Below are 16,586 nucleotides of genomic sequence, written 5' to 3' on the forward strand. Positions count from 1 at the left end.
CAGCATAACGCATTTTGTGACAATTATGAATCACTAAAATAATATATGTTAATCTGCAATTTGTAAGATTTGTTTTTCACTCTGCCTCTCAAATTAAATCACAAAGTATGTTTGCAATAGAAGGGCGTTACAGCTCTCCAAATGAAGACCCAAGGGAGTCACAGGAAACCTATCAGCGAATAAAAACCTGGTCTCACCAGATCTTTCCCCTCTCTCTTTCGCCCCTTTATTAGTTTTTCATTATGTAAATCAATCACAGACTGGGTGGGTAGGTAAACAAGGGCATCCTTATGCAGTTTACTGATGTTATATGACTTCTTGGTTTTGAAATTCTTAATGTTAAAAGATATATTTTTGTTTCCATTAAAGGGGAGAAATTGCTGTGTACAGGGTATTAAGAATCCCAAAAGCAATATTTATTTTGTTCTGTGGTAAAGGAATGAGTCTTATAACCCTGACCCCATTTACATTTTAAGCCCACATTTTATTCCAAGCTGCTTACAGTACAATCGGTTCTACTAGATTGTGAAAGCACGAGCTTGATTAGGATACATTCGCTCTTGTGAGCATCAAACACTCAACTGTTTTCACTTCATACAACATCCTTACTGTTTATAGAAAGGCTTCCTTGCTCCAGAAAATTGAACCCAGTGGTCAAACATGTGATGTAAAACCTTGTTTGAATGCAAACAACCAATGTGTTTGAAAAACAAGTAATTAGCCAACAGGTGTCTGTGGTATCACACAAACCTTTTGTTAACCTATGTTTGTGAACGGGTCGTGGTGTTATCGGTTAAGTGTGATGGGAAGTCTATATGCTGCAGTAATGATGGAAAGCTGATAATAAGCTACCTTTTACTGAGAGGTTAAGCCACTGGGACAAAGGATATCACACAGATTCATGCCAGCACAACCACTCTTCTACTGTTTAGCTTTAGTTGGACACCTGTAGTGAAGTGTTCCTGTTAAATGAAGAAGAGTCGTTGAAGATCACGTCCTGCGTTCTTGTTCTTGGGAACCTATTCTGTAGGGAAAGGTATTGCTTTTATAGCACTGCCCTGCTCCACATTTGCACATTCACATCTAGAAACTGTCTGATATGACCCCATTTGTAAATTACTGACCACAGCTTCCAAGTGGAGCAACATACATGCTCAAGATTTTAACCACTGTCCTTCTAATCACAGCCCACCTTGCCAGTCTTTTCAAATAACTCATTACTGGCAGCAGGCTCTACCTCCTTGGGCAAATTACACCTGCATAAATTTGTAAAGACTGTGCATTGCCCGTTCACTGGTGGTTACAGCAGCCATTCCTGAATAGTAGCTAGGTGCTGATAAAATAATCATGCAAAGTTTAAGGTTTAAAATCATTAGCATGGTGTTCGGTGTAATTATTCTATCTTTGTCAAAAATGTCCAACATCTTATATATATATTTTTTGATATCCTGTTGCTATTTTAGTCACAGCATGCTCAGCTTGAAGCATCATCATCTGTCCCTGCAGTTTGGCAGTACTTACTTTTAATTGTGTGTCATTATTCCTAAATGACTGGCTTTTTAAAAGAGACGAATGGCCAAGACGTCAGTCTTCTCTTTTTACTCTCTACACATTTGCTACTTTAAGTTTCTTTCATTCTTTTTCCATTTCACACCACTTTGCCATCCTGTTGTTCCTGCTTATAGTTGAATCCTGTACTGGAATATTACATGGCCTCGGGTTTGCAGTCTTGTATTTTGATTAAAGACAAATTAATTTAGAAATATGCAACATGTGAGCACAGTATCAGGTGAAATATTAAAAGTCTTAAAGCTAGATTTTGACACAGGGACACTCTACAACACAGGGCCTCAAGATTAAAGTAGGACACGTTCTAAAGACCTTCCTATGTCAGTGGATATTGTGCTTTTGTAGAGTATATTCCTATATAAAATTACAATTAGTTAAATTAAACCAGTTGACACAGTGAACTCACAGGTCCTGCAGGCTGCTTTGCTTGGTTTTATTTAGATAAATAGCTTAAAACATAAATGTAATACTGTATGTGACTAAATCATAATTATAGATAGCACTTTTTCAATTTACAGGCATGGCCAGACTGACCAGTTTGCAGTAAAAACTTGCTGTTGGGTCCTTCCTGACCTCCAACTGTCCTCTGCAATGTGTGCGTGCCCTGTCACCTCCCAAAGTTAAATTAAGTCCAGTGTAACCACTACAACTATGCTGGAATAGCACTTGCTTTGTTTGTGGTAATTTTATCAAGGCACAAAAACGGGTTCACACACCCAAACCAGTTAGATTGTTCTGTTTATCTAGTTTTCTTTGTCAAACTTGAGCACAGGGGGAAAAAATGCACAGATGTTTCGGCTACACCTTCTTCAGTGTGCAACTGACTCACTGAACTTTGACTTTGACCCCAGTCCCACTTGTTGTTTCAGGTTGAGTACGATGTTTTACTTTGATTTAATACAAACTTATTAGGAAAATGCATCATGTGAACACAATATTAACTATCCATCCATTTTCTATTTCTACTTGGCCCATAAAAGGTCAGAATATAGTGAAAATGTCCTTGTGGGTGACTAGACTAACAGTTATAACACAGTTTACTATAATGTAAATAGTAAATTCTCACAGATGATAAACTTGAACCATCAAATGTTTGTCATTTTGACTTAAAATGCTAAAATTAATGAGAGTTCCAATTAATTTTCCAAATTCTAATTGTTCAAAATACAAAAACCAACTGACTTGCAGTTAACCTGTGGTTTTTAGGTCAATCTGATAACTGAGGGCAGCCTTGTGGGCACCATATAACAGTGACCGACATACTAGAACCTTTGTTAAACATCTAATTATTTGCCTATCAACGGTGTACAAATGAAGGACTGATGGAAATAGGCTCCGGTCACTCGTTTACATTTGCAAAACACATTTATGGCTTGAAATTAAGTCATTGGCTGTTTGCTTCTAAGAGAGAGAGAGAGAGAGAGAGAGAGAGAGAGAGAGAGAGAGAGAGCGCACGAGCAGATGTGCGACAGCTCTCGACTCCCGCAAGTTTGCAGCTCGCAGGGAGAATGGGTATTCATCTATTTTAGGTTGTCAGAGTACATTTTCATACCGAGGCTGTAAAGAAGTCAGTCTTTAAAAAGCCACAGAGGAAAAAAAATTACCTGGATTTTGCGCTCTCATCACCATCCGATGAGGGATATGAAGAAGACAGATAAGAAAATGGAAATGTTTTCTAAAGGGCTGCCAGGACGACACGAGACATTCATACTCCTCATCCTCTATCTCAATCTATGGTACAAGCCTATGGTGAGTGACATATTTATTCCTTTATACAGTCTGCAAAAATGTAGTGGCCCTCCATCAGGGTCATCCATGAATTGATTCAAAGCAACTCAAAGTGCACATCATCAAAAAAGTTGCCCCCTTCTGCTGCTGCATTTCACAAAACCTTCTAATTAAGGAAACGATCTACATAATTATAACCCTGTGACATCTCTTTATCAGTGCTGTTACCATTATTATCCTCTGTTCCTCTCTGGCTCCTTTAAGCACACAACACACTTGGGCAGCAAATGTCCTCATTAAGCTGCTCGCACTAATTAGTGCGTCTCAAGGCTCGCGACCTGCATCCATCACCGTCATCCCGTCAATCTGAAGGGAGAACTTCAGGAGGGTCTGATTGATCCAGATGTTGCTTGTGACATCTGAGCATGAAAAACTGAACATAATTCTCAACAATATTGTATTTTTTTGGCACAGAATATCAACTTGAGTCAACACAAAGAGGCAAATTATGATATTTTCGACTTTTAAATGTTTGGGCATCTTCTGAGACGGTTATATGACTAAAGGGGGCAAATAAATCTGATTTCTTGATAAAGCATATAGACAAATGACAAAAAAGAGGTTATTCATCCGAAGAGGTGTGTCTGTTGATGATGTTTGTTCAATAGAGTTTACTGCCACACGTTGTTGCATCCACTCAAGCGTTACAACTCCTCCAAGCGAGGCTTGTGTTTCATACGCCTGCATCGCTGTAGATAACTAAATTGTTTCATATTCTCAGGTTGAAGCGATTCATCCAGACTGCGCCATCATCCCTCAGCACATGAGGGCTCGGGAGATTTGTAGCCAGACGAGGTGGAGGGAGGCACAAAACCAGACCGACCACAGCGGTGGGTTCATGTGCAACGATGCTCTGTTTCTACACACACACACACACACACACACACACACACACACACACACACACACACACACACACACACACACACACACACACACACACACACAGTCGTGTTTCCGTCACCTCAGAGGATGTTACATTGACTTACATTCATTTCCTGGAGACTTATCCCAACCTTAACCATAACCACCACATGCCTAACCCTAATAATTACCCTAACATTAATATAACCCTGAACCAATTTTATAGGTCTAAGTCTTCACCCTAAAATTAATGATTTACGGTAGGGGGACTTGCTTTTTGTCCCCATAAGGTAGGCGAGTCCCCACAACATGAGGAATAGTTGGGACACACACAGAGACACACACAAGAGATAAATGAGAAACATTGGCACACCGCAAGAGGTTTTTAATAGACAGGAATGTAGGCTAAAAGTAAAAAAAAGGGGAGAGAAGAGTGGTGAGATGAGGTGAGAAGTAAAAAAAAACGAAAAACAAGGTGAAACATATTATGGAAATCCAGGAAGGTTTAACTATCTGTGGGAATCTTTAAAGAGTTTTAGCTCTTTGTGGTTTATATTTGCAGCGGTTTGCAGTAGAGCTGCAATGATTGGTCGATTAATTGATTGTCTAGTTGCCTAGTTAATTAATCACCAACTATTTTGATAATCAATTAATTGTTTTGAGTCATTTTTTCCAAATTCTCTGATTCTAACTTCTGAGATGTGAATTGTTTTTGGGTTGTTTAGTCTTCTATGATAGTAAACTGAATATCTTTGGGTTTTGGACTGTTGGTTGGGACAAAACGGGACATCTGAGGACGTCACCTTGGGCTTTGATAAACAGTGAGTGATATTTTTCAGCATTTTCAGACATTTAATGGACCAAACAACAAATTGATTGATCGAGAAAATAAGATGAATAGTAATAATATTTGATTAATAATTATTATTACAATAATAATTAAAATAATCATTAGTTCAGTCCCAGTTTGCAGCTTATCTCTTGTGATGACCCTCTGATGACACTCATGACTGCCAGAGCACATGCATGAGACATTAAGGCGTCATATAAAAAAATATACAAGCCTTGAGACTCCAAACCAGGCAGTCAAACTGTTGGAAGACTGAGCAAAAAGTTGAATTGTCTTTGCTTTAATGCTTCTGTCTAGTACTTAAATTAACAAAGGTTTGATTGAAAGTTACATTTACCAACAATTTACCTTAAACCTCCCATATTTTTTTAGGTTTCAACTGTGTAATCTGGACTTTATCTGCATTGTATCTGGATGTCTTTTACAAGACGTCAGGGCTGCAACTACTGTAATGATTGTTTTCATCACTATTACATTGTCCATCAGAATTCCTAAGGCTCAGTGTGTTGTCTTCAAATTCCCTGTTTTGTCCGATCAACAGTCCAGAACCAGTTAACTCAAAGAACAGCAGCAAATCCAAACATTTATGCAGCTACTAATGTTCTGTTGATCAAAAATGATTAATAAACTCATTGTTTCAGCACTATAATAGAGCTTTCTGTTTTAAAATGACAACAATGACTAAAAGGACAAGAGTCTAATCTATAGTTTTATAGCCTGTTAGGTGTTTTTTTTTCTCACTTTTTATAGCACTAACAAAGTTCATACAGTGCTGGTGTACAGGGGGTGGAACAGTGGGTGGTAAAGGGCTGACTGCCTTCAACAGTATGCAAATGAAATAGTAATACCATACAATATATATTTGTAAATGTATAATGTATAATGTAATTGTCATATTTTAAGATAAGATAAACCTTATTGATCCCTCACAGGTTAATTAAACTGTCACAGCTGTCAAGAAAGTACAAAAAATGCTTAAAAGAAGCAACCTAAAAAACCGTATATTGACACATTTCATTTGAAATTCAGTGACACAGAAATAATCACAAATAGCGATGAGATAATTAAAGCTGCTATAATCAATTTTTCTATCAAGAATAACATGACTACTTTCAAAAAGGTCAGTTGTAGTGATGAACCTACAGATAATTATCACCCAACTCTGCATTTTCCCTCAGTTCAACAGAGCTTTAAAGTATCATTACAAACACCAACTGACAAATCCTGCATAGTATACCTTTAAAACTCAGGTGAAAAAGCCATTTGGTTGATCTGAAAGGATATCACTAACCTCTTGATATGAGTGTTAATTGTGAACTCTGACAGTTAGACACAGTGGGGGATTAATTCTCTGTAGGTTTATCACTACAAGCCACATCTCTGACATTACACAATGCCATTTGATACATTGGTTTATTAAAAAGTCACGGCAAGTCACAGTTGTAAAGAATAAATACAAAATTGCCCTTGACAAATTGAATCAGGTGGTGGGTGAAGTCTCCTGTGTTTGCAGACATCACTGTTAGCAGCATGAAAATGAAGCTACACATTTAGTAGCAAAATACCAGTGTGTGATGTCACTTGAATTTCCCTGTGCTGGATCAATAAAGTTTGTTATCTCTTAATGAAAGGGACTAACATAAATCCTGCATGGACACAGTGCACATACATCATTATATCTTCATCATACTGATCATGTAACCGCACTGACACCTGTTCTTCCTCCTGGCGAGTCCTCACCTGCTTGTCCTTTTAATCTGACTCACTGACTTCATTATATACTTATGAACCTGGCGTCTCCCAGTGGGCCGCGCTGCATGTCTCCATAGTGGGCTTCGTCACTGAAGCTGAGCTCATCGCCACTTCATCAGAAACTGAATAATAACACTCTGGCAACTCCCCTCCGCAAGAGTGATGAACTTTAACATTTCAAGACTAATTTGATCTTAATTACCTGTGATGACTCTGAACACTGGAGCAAGACAACACTTTGGTGTGAAGTTGTCATCTGCTGCTCATTACACAGATAAATGTCTACTGATTCATTTCACTGTCAAAGACAGTGTGTTTGTGTGTCCATCAGTGTGACGCCAACCATGCAGGTGACATGCAATCATGCAGAGTTGGAGAGTCATGCAGGGTTGAAATTTCACCTTTGTGTAATAATAACAGTTGTCAGTGACTGATTCCTGGTAATGGGCCTGAGTAGACGTCATATGCTGCACACTGGTGTTAAATCTGCCGCCAAAATCTGAATAAATGGTGCATTTGGTTTGATATAGGGTTGAAACTAACGATTGTTAACCGAATCAATTAATCTGTTGATTATTTTTTCGATTAATTAATCAATCATTTGGTCTATGAAATGCAAAAAACAAACCAATAAAAAAAGAAAATTTCTGTCAGAGGTTATGAGAGCCCAAGGTGACACGTCCAATTTGGCCTCAGTTTGCGTTTTTTGTCAGATCAAAAGGACAACACACAAAATTTCAGTTTACAATAGTTTTAAAAACAAGAAAATCAGAAAACCTCACATTTTTGGCACTTTTATCTAAACTAGTGGCGTGGCTAGTGGGATGGCATCGTTGATTTGTGTATTGATCGATCAACCGCTTTGGTCAAGAATGACATATCTCGGTAACCACTGGATGGATTACCATGAAATTCTGTCAAAAATGACTTTGGTGATACCTTGACTTTAACTCCACCACCAAGAGGCTGACATTTGTGATTTTAAGTGAAATGAAGTGAAATTTGGTATGTACATTCATGTCACCCCGAGGGTGAATTGTAATAACTTGGGTGATTTTCTTTTTCATGTAGCACCATTATCAGGTCACAATTTAATCTTGTCCAATACTTTAGTTTATGACCAAACAGCTGCGACATTAGTTATGTTCCAAACAGTCTCAGCTGTATTATGAGCTAATTAGGAGATGTTAGTAAGCTAACATGCTAAACAAAGATGGTGAATATAGTAAACATCATACTTGTTAAACATCAGCATGTTAGGATTATCATTGTGATCAGCTGTGATTAGCATGCTGATACTAGCATTAATTAAAGGGAATATGTTGTAGAGGGCGAGATTTAAAAACAAAATATGTTTATTTATGTTTGTGCCAGTTTCTCTCCCCTCCTCTGCTCTCTGTGTTTCACCTGAGGGCGGGTCTTAGCCCCTCCACACATACACTCAGCAGAGCAGAGGAAAGACAGTCGCAGAGGAAACGCTGTGCAGTTGCTGGATGTCCGCAAGTAATTTTGTCATTGCACAGCTTTCCCGAGGTTGGATAACATTATCCTCAGCAGTGGCCATCACAGTTTACCGGTGAGTTTTAACCACGGATGTATTATAAGAGCTGGATACCAAGAATGGCGCCCATTCAGTCCAGTGAGAATTGCTCGGCTGGTGCATCCAGCTCTTATAATACATCCATGGTTTAACCCAAAGCTCTGGTTTTACCTAACAACAGTAGACTACAATGTGGTTACAATAATACCTGTGGTTGGCCAGGGTGTGCATCACTAAGAAAAGAGTCAGCCCATCAGAAAAGAGGGGCAAAACATACAAGATACAGCCCGTTTCAGGCTGAGTGAGACAGAAGGGCTGCATACATGGCTTGTACAGCTTTAACTAGGTGCTTTTTGACCTTAAAAACATGCAAATGTTTGCAAATAGACCATGCAAATGAATATATTAAACTGGGAAAAGGGCATAATATGACCTCTTTAAAAGCACTGCTGTGGCTACACTAGGTCCAGCCTGACAGAGCTGTCTAATATATTAATATCTAATGATTTCCAGTTAGTTTATTTTGATCAATTAATTGTTTTAGCCACTTTTAATTATTGATTCTCCAATTGATCATCCAAATGTTGCCATTTGAATTGATTCTAAACATAAAGAATCACAAAGATGTTCTCCATGTTTTTATTCTGGGTTTCAGTGGTTTAAAATAATACTTCAAATTAGAATGATCAGTCAATTGACAGAAAATTAATTAAAATATTTTGATATCAATTGTTTTGAGTCATTTTCTGAGAAAAATATCCAAATTCTCTGATTCCAGCTTCTCAAATGTGAATATTTACTGGTTTATTCAGTTTATTTTAGTCTTTAGTCTTCTATGATAGTAAATTGAATATCTTTGGGTTGTGGACTGTTGGTTGGGACAAAAGAAGACATTCGAGGACACCATCTTTGGCTTTGGGAACCAAAGCAGCATTTTTAACCATTTTCTGACACTGTATAGACCATATGACTAATTGATTAATCAAGAAAATAGTCACTAGTTGCAGCCCTACTTCAAATGCTTTTCCATTGAGGAAATACTTAAAATTCTCTTGAAGGATTGAATAGACTATTTGTATTTCTTTAGCAAATGAATTGTTTGAAAGTAAAGCCTTTTAAAACTGGTATGGAACATATTTAGCCAAAAAACAATGGTATCCATTCCTGCTTTGAAAAAAATACCCGGATGTACATTAAACATAAAAATTTCAATCCTGTTAAAACTTTAAATCCCATTGAGAAGTCAACAGAATGCATGCTGCTTAATAAATGAAGGCGTCATGCAGTTCCTCCCTCATCGTTGCTCAAGAAGCACTTGATCAGGGTTCAAAGAAATTTCAAACGTAATCCTAAATGAGGTGACACTCGAGTGTCTAAGTGTATAGCTTCCTCTGATGCTGTCTGTTAATGAAGGCTTGAGAGCAGAGCCGTGCTCAGAGGGTGAGAAAGCCATTTAGTTGATCTGAGAGGAAATCACTAACATCTTGACATGAGTGTTAATTGTTAACTCTGACAGTTAGACACATTGAGTAATACGACATCACGGCTTTCTCCACACAATGAGAATTTCCTCTGTGATTACGCCCAAACACAAAGATGTCAGTCCCAGAGAAACAGTGTAAGTTTCCATAATTCATGGTTTTCTCTGCATTTATTGTGCCTTTTGTTACATGGTTGAAAAGATGTTTCTTTTAACATAGACCATATAATTGCCGCCCCTAATCTCCAGTTAAAAATGAAATCTTTTTCATCACAGTAGTCATATCACGCTCAGTGTGTGTACGACTCAGATCCAGAGATCTGAATATAAGTATCTGGAGGTGGGAACTCCCTTATGGGAACATTACTCCTCCACTTGACAGGCAATAAGATTTTCATTTGCACTTGCAAGTAATCTAATCTGTAAAAGCAGTCCAACAAAATCTTGAGTTAACAACCTTGATATAAGTACTTTACCTGTTCCAAACACACTTTACATGTGAAATCATCTTGTGTCTAAAGTAGCAATAACAGGTCTGAAAAGTTCTTTAACCACACCGAAACACCAAAATTATAATCAAACAATTAAATCCTCTTCATCTGCTGCTACTTCTTCTTCATTATGTCCAGCAGAGTAGAACACTAATCGGAGAAGGTACAAAATCTCCTCATAATTTTGATATTGCTCATGTAAAGAAACAAAACTAAGCAGCTTCATCTCTGTAAGCTTAAGGGCCACACTCACTAGCAGCATATGATATACATCAATACATTCACATCCATTGTTCTCTATGTAAGCCCACACCCTTGCAACGCCTTGACGCGTGTCATCTATAATGGGATTACTGTTATGTATTGTGTTGCAGCATGGCCAGATTAGTGTATAAGCTGTACTGTGTTTGCTGTCAATAAAGAACTCCATAAGTAAAACTTCCCATTTAGAGTCATAGAGGACAGAAGACAGGAAAATGTGTTCATCCTATTTTCTAGTCAATGTGCGGCAACTCAGAAAAGTGGCAGCGTTATCACAGTCGCTCACCCTATCACATTCACCCCAGGCTACTGTAAGAGGCTTAAACAATTAACTGCTTAGTTGATAGAAAATTAATCAGCAACTTAGATAATCTTTCGTTTAAGTTACTTTTCAGGCAAAAAAAGCCAAACATTCACTGGTTCTAGCTTCTCAAATGAGAGGGTTTGCTGTTTTTCTCTGTTTTATATCATCATACATTGAAAATCTCAAGATTTTGAACTGTTGATCAGAGAAAACAAGCAATTTAAAGATGTCATCATATGGGGCTCTGGGAAACTGTGATCTGCATTTTCCTCCATTTTCAGACATTTTTTTTAGACAAAACAATGAATCAATAAATGGTTAATTATTGTAGGTGATGAAAATAATTGGCAGTTGCAGTCCTACTACTGAACTTTAACTACTTTTCATGTCTGTGTGGCACATCCAATGTTTGCTATGGTGGTCTATTGATATGAGTAAAATGATGTGACAGTATGGAGCTGGTATGTGTCACTCTTCTTCTTTATCCCACTTCCTCTGCTACCTTAACATTGCGTCTTTCTGTCTTTTAAAGCTTTACAAATTTACTGGCGCACTGTTTGTCCTCTACTCCAACATGAGCTAAATCAAACCCTACAACCTGCCAGATACATTTTTATAAAGAAACACCTGAAGCTCAGTAATGAAATCAGGTCTAGCTTCAGCTCTGCTGTTATACGGTGCCGTTAATGCTCCAGCCGAGGCTGTACAAATAACAGTGCTGTTTGGTTTTGTTTGTTCCACCCACTAAAGTGCCCATAAACATGCCACTGTCTCTGCCATGAAAACTGAAATAGTATTTTGAAGCTGTTTCCTCTCTTGAATAGATACCTCTCTTTTCCTATTAGGATTAGATCCATGTGTGTAAATCTAAAAATGATCCTCCCACATACATGTCACCAAATTGGAAATTTAGAGGCCAACATCCAATTCTGGCATTAACCACAGTGGAATAGGAAACCGAAATCTTGGAGAATAAAATCTCTTAATCCCTGATACCAATTTCCTGAGCACAGCTTTTCAGTCACTGTGTAAAAATACTGCACCTTAAGTCCCCCCCCCTCTCTCTCTTCTCCAGCTAAACCTCAAGAGAAGGTTAACAGCAAGCTTGTAACCACATCCTTCATTTCCAAGCCTTTACTTCACTGCCAGTTTTAATCACCTTATCCACAATCAATTTCCTCCATTACAACAAGATACACTTGACAGGGGTGGTCTCCAAAGCATTGTCTGTTTGGTTTTTTTGTTGTTGGTGTGATTAATTCTGGTTTAATGTGGATTGAAACATAAACAGAGAGGAAAAGATGCATTTTTATTTTTAGCCGGCATTGTGCGGCCACGACCACCCTCGCTCACTCACTCGTCACCTACGCAGAGTTTCAACTCAGCCTCTTAAAGATGACAAGTATAGACCTTTTTCACTGCAGACACTTTGACTTGTCATAGCAGGAAAAGCACAGGTGTAATTAATGACACTAATGATGCCTCTATTGCATTTAAGCCAATCACCCAACATGCATAATTACAGGTTTTTCTGCTGTAACATCTCTAAATGTATGCTGTCAAAAAAGTCTATAGGAGAACAAACTTCCTATGGCTCCATATTTGTTTTTTACAGGATGTATTTTGTGGTCTGCAAATATATATCTTTTAATATTTTATACTTCAATTTCACACTGCTCTGGGTCCCCCAAACAAATCATTCTCTGGTCAAAGATATGATATAGCATCTATGTTGTTTTCTGCAACAAATTGGAACAAACAGAAACACAATTTGTCAAGTTTTTTTTTTCTTGTGTAGACTGAAGCCAAATTGTTCTCACTTGGCAGGTTTTTGACAAGAGACAATTGATAATATAATCATATTCCACTGATTAACACGCAGGGCTGATTGCCAAAACCCAGAATTTAAATGAGGGATGTGTTTAACATCAGTAAATTGTAAATACTAATAAAATTATTTATTTGTTTATCAAATAGAAGAAATTACAAACTGTTTCACAAGAGTTGAATCATAAACAGAGTTAAGATAATAGACAAGACAAATAAAATTAACATTTAAAAAACTTTCCTGAAGAAGGTGGCTGTTTATTATCACATGAAAACTAATTAACAGTAATGTGTTTGCTGAATTATAGACACAAGTAAAACACTTTTGTATTTATTAACTAACTAATTTTATGATATTATAATATCATATCATAATAAGCTTTTTCAGTTTATCAGTGAGCATTTAACACAAAACATGGTGTTTCTCCTGTTTACAGGTTGAGAGATAAATACAATGTGCCTCTATAGACATTAATGTAATATAAAACCTAGAATAGTTCATAAACTGTAGATGTGTTTAAAATAGAAAATAAAAATAAAAATAATTTTTTTTTTTTTAAAGTTTTTACTGTATACAGGTGATGTGTTATGAATACAGTGGAACTGAATATCGACATAACAGACATAAATGCGCTGTAATATATCAAGTAAAGTCAATTTTTATATTTTTAATTTTACAATATGACAAATCACACATTTGCCTCATGTTGCTTTGCAATCTGTACAGGATACAACATCATATGTCCTAGAAGAATAAGGAAAAACTCCCTAAAACCCCCTTAACAAGGAAAAAAGCGGAAGAAGCCTCATGAAGAGCAACAGAAGAGGGATCCCCCTCCAGACAGACAGACATGCAACAGATGTTGTGTGGAATAGAGAGATAGCAAACCAAGATAGCAAAATTACATTATGGAAAAACAGGATGACAAAATTAAAGATAAACTGATAACATATTTGAAGAATATAAGTGAAATTAACAGTAAGAGGTGGAAAAGTGAAGTGACATAGACATTGCATTCCTCACTCAGTCAGGAACTGTTAATAATCAATAAATTTCACATATCATCCTATCAAACTTATGTACTATTGATCAGTGGGCAATACTGAGCATTTTGCAATATGAGTGGAGTTTGTATCAGTATACAATGGCTGAGATATACAATTAATGTCTTGGCAGTTGCTTTTAAAATTTAGTAGTGAAAATAATAAAAGCTATCAATAAGAAAAAAAAAACAATGCAGCCATCTGCGAAGGATTAGATATGACATACAGTACCAGTCAAAAGTTTGAACACACTTTCTCATTCAAGGGAATGGGAAGGTGAGTCCAGTCCTTTGACTGGTACTGTATAAATGGTCTTAGCACCATTGAAAGTGTAGGAAGAGATTCGTTTTTCCAGGAATAGTTAATCAATTTTTATAAAAAAGTACATAAAATGATGCTTATATAAATGATCTATGCACAGCAGCATAAATGGTTATGAGTCACAGGTGAGCAAAAAACATCACAGAAGAAGAAAAATAATTAGAAGTATACTGGTAAGTGTGCTGCTACAGCAATCACACTAACACTAAAAATATCAATGAATAATTAACAATGACACATGTAAATAAGGAAACGTGTCGTATAAGATGTTACAATTCGTAGCGCCACCCCTGAGACAACAACTCAGTGAGATGACAGACGATGGGAAACTGCATTTCAACACAATCCCTCTGCCCCTCCCGGATCCTCGGCTTCAGGAATATCAGTCTGAGTCAGCCTGACAGCAACGGAGGAGACGCTGACGTGAATCATCCATCTCCCCAGTCCTCCGTGAATAATTGCGCACCCCTGCCCCCGCTATCATTTCCCAGGGTTACATTGGAGGTGACATCACTTTCGTCAGACCACCTGATTGGATGCATGTAGTTGGTTTTTGAGATGGGGAAACACAAGAGAAGGAGTGGATAGTGCATTAGAGTGAAAGACCACATAGGTGGATTGTACCATGCACTCCAGAATGACAATTGGTGCTTTCCAAAACCGTTATAAATCACTGTTAAAAAAATAATTATGTTTTATTTTTGTGACAGTACTGTGATTAAGTTTAGTCTGGTTAGGTTTAGGCACAAAAACCACTTGGTTAGGGTTAGGGAGAGATCATGGTTTGGGTTAAAATGATCACTTGAAATGTGGTGTGGCAACATGGCAACAGTAAACACCACATTAATCATAGTTATAGTTTTTAAAAAACCCGATTCACGGTTGGAAACACGACTCTCTCTTGGAAATAGAAAATGAACAGTCGTCTCCTGCAGCAAAGTCCACTTTTTCCATCTATCTATCTAGCCATCCACCCACCCCGCCCCCTCATAATACGTAAATTTGTCACCCTATATTGACATCATCATAACTGCGTCACTTCTCCGGGTCATAATTACTACGGCTGATAGATGGCGTCTGTCACTCAAACACATTTTTTTGCCAGCTGAATTTTCAACCTATACTGTTGTTTTTCTTTTGAGGACGGGCTGCATTAGATACACTGGCTTTGTATAAATGGATTAAGGCACGGAGAGAAAATAGATATTTCAACCAGATTGCTGCCTATAAGTCACTGCTCTATCTCAGATTGATGTCAGCAGCCACAGTGGACACTCAGATTACCTGGAGTGCACGTCAGCAGGCACAAACTCTTTTTTGTGATAAGTTTTAATTTTAATTCAGTTTTACAGATTGTTAATTAAAGAACAAGCCCAATATAATTACATACATTTGAATGATAAAACCTTTTTACATTATGTTTTGTTGAATTAAAGTAAAACACTTTTGAGGTCTTATAAACCAAAAACTAAGATTTTTGCCACATGAGCAGCTAGTGTGGCTCTAGGGACGACAATGTCGGTCGGTCCACCACTTTGGTCCAGACTAAAATCTCTTGACTGGAATGAAATTTGTACAGGCATTCATGGTCCCCAGAAGATGAATCCTCTTGACTTCCGTTATCTTCTGATTTTACCCCAGCACCACCAACCAGTGAAATGTTTTGATAACTATTAGATGGATTGTGAAAAAAATTGTTGCAGACTTTCATGGTCCTTGTGAACTTCATTATCCCCGCTTTTTTCATCAAGTGCAATCATCAGGTCAAATTTGTCCAATACTTTGTTTTACGACCAAGTACCTTCAAAATGAATGACTTTCCCATCAGCCTTGGCTGTACCTAGTATTTACTGCTACTTTGTACTGATGAAAACACTGATGGTGTGAACACAAATGACAACCAGTACCATATATTATAAGTATATTCAATGATTAAATATTGAGAAACAAGATCTACAGCCATGGTAGCAGCTCTGTGTGGCTGTACTTTGTCATAGCAGTGCTTTGAACTAAATGCTAAAGCCAGCATGCTAACATACTCACAATTACAATGCTAACATGCTGATGTTAAGCAGGTACAGTATAATGTTTACAGTACAGCTGAGGCTGACGGGAATGTCATGAGTTTTGCAGGTATTTAGGTCATAAACTGGAGTATAGGACAAGTTAAAATTTGGTGGTGGAGCTACTACATATGAAAGGTTAAGGAATCTCCAAATTTATTACAATTCATCATGAGGGGGCATGAATGTCTGTATCGCATTTCAAGGCAATCCATCCAACAGATGTCAAAACATTTCACTAAAAAACACAAATCTTAACTTAATGGTGGAGATAGAAGAAAAGTCGGGATCACAAAAATGATTCAAATGTATCTTGTCCAAAATTTTATGGAAATTCATCCAATTAAATACTTTATTTCTGATTATCTGATATTATTATGATATTTTTATGATATCATGAAGTCTTGCAAGTGACTTAACATGTTGACATTT

The 16,586-nt window shown here is 37.3% G+C and overlaps 1 protein-coding gene across 1 annotated transcript in view; it reads left to right on the top strand.

Moving 5' to 3' along the window:
* Positions 1-3,049: 3,049 nt before the first annotated feature.
* Positions 3,050-16,586, top strand: part of ghrhra (growth hormone releasing hormone receptor a) — a 34,590-nt gene continuing 21,053 nt past the window's right edge. The window contains exons 1-2 of the mRNA XM_067606253.1: positions 3,050-3,318; positions 4,079-4,187. Coding sequence (XP_067462354.1) covers positions 3,202-3,318; positions 4,079-4,187 — 226 coding nt within the window. The 5' untranslated portion in view covers positions 3,050-3,201. The remainder of the gene's footprint in view (positions 3,319-4,078; positions 4,188-16,586) is intronic.

The sequence above is a fragment of the Thunnus thynnus genome, chromosome 12 (assembly GCF_963924715.1).
Source record: "Thunnus thynnus chromosome 12, fThuThy2.1, whole genome shotgun sequence".
NCBI lineage: Eukaryota > Metazoa > Chordata > Actinopteri > Scombriformes > Scombridae > Thunnus > Thunnus thynnus.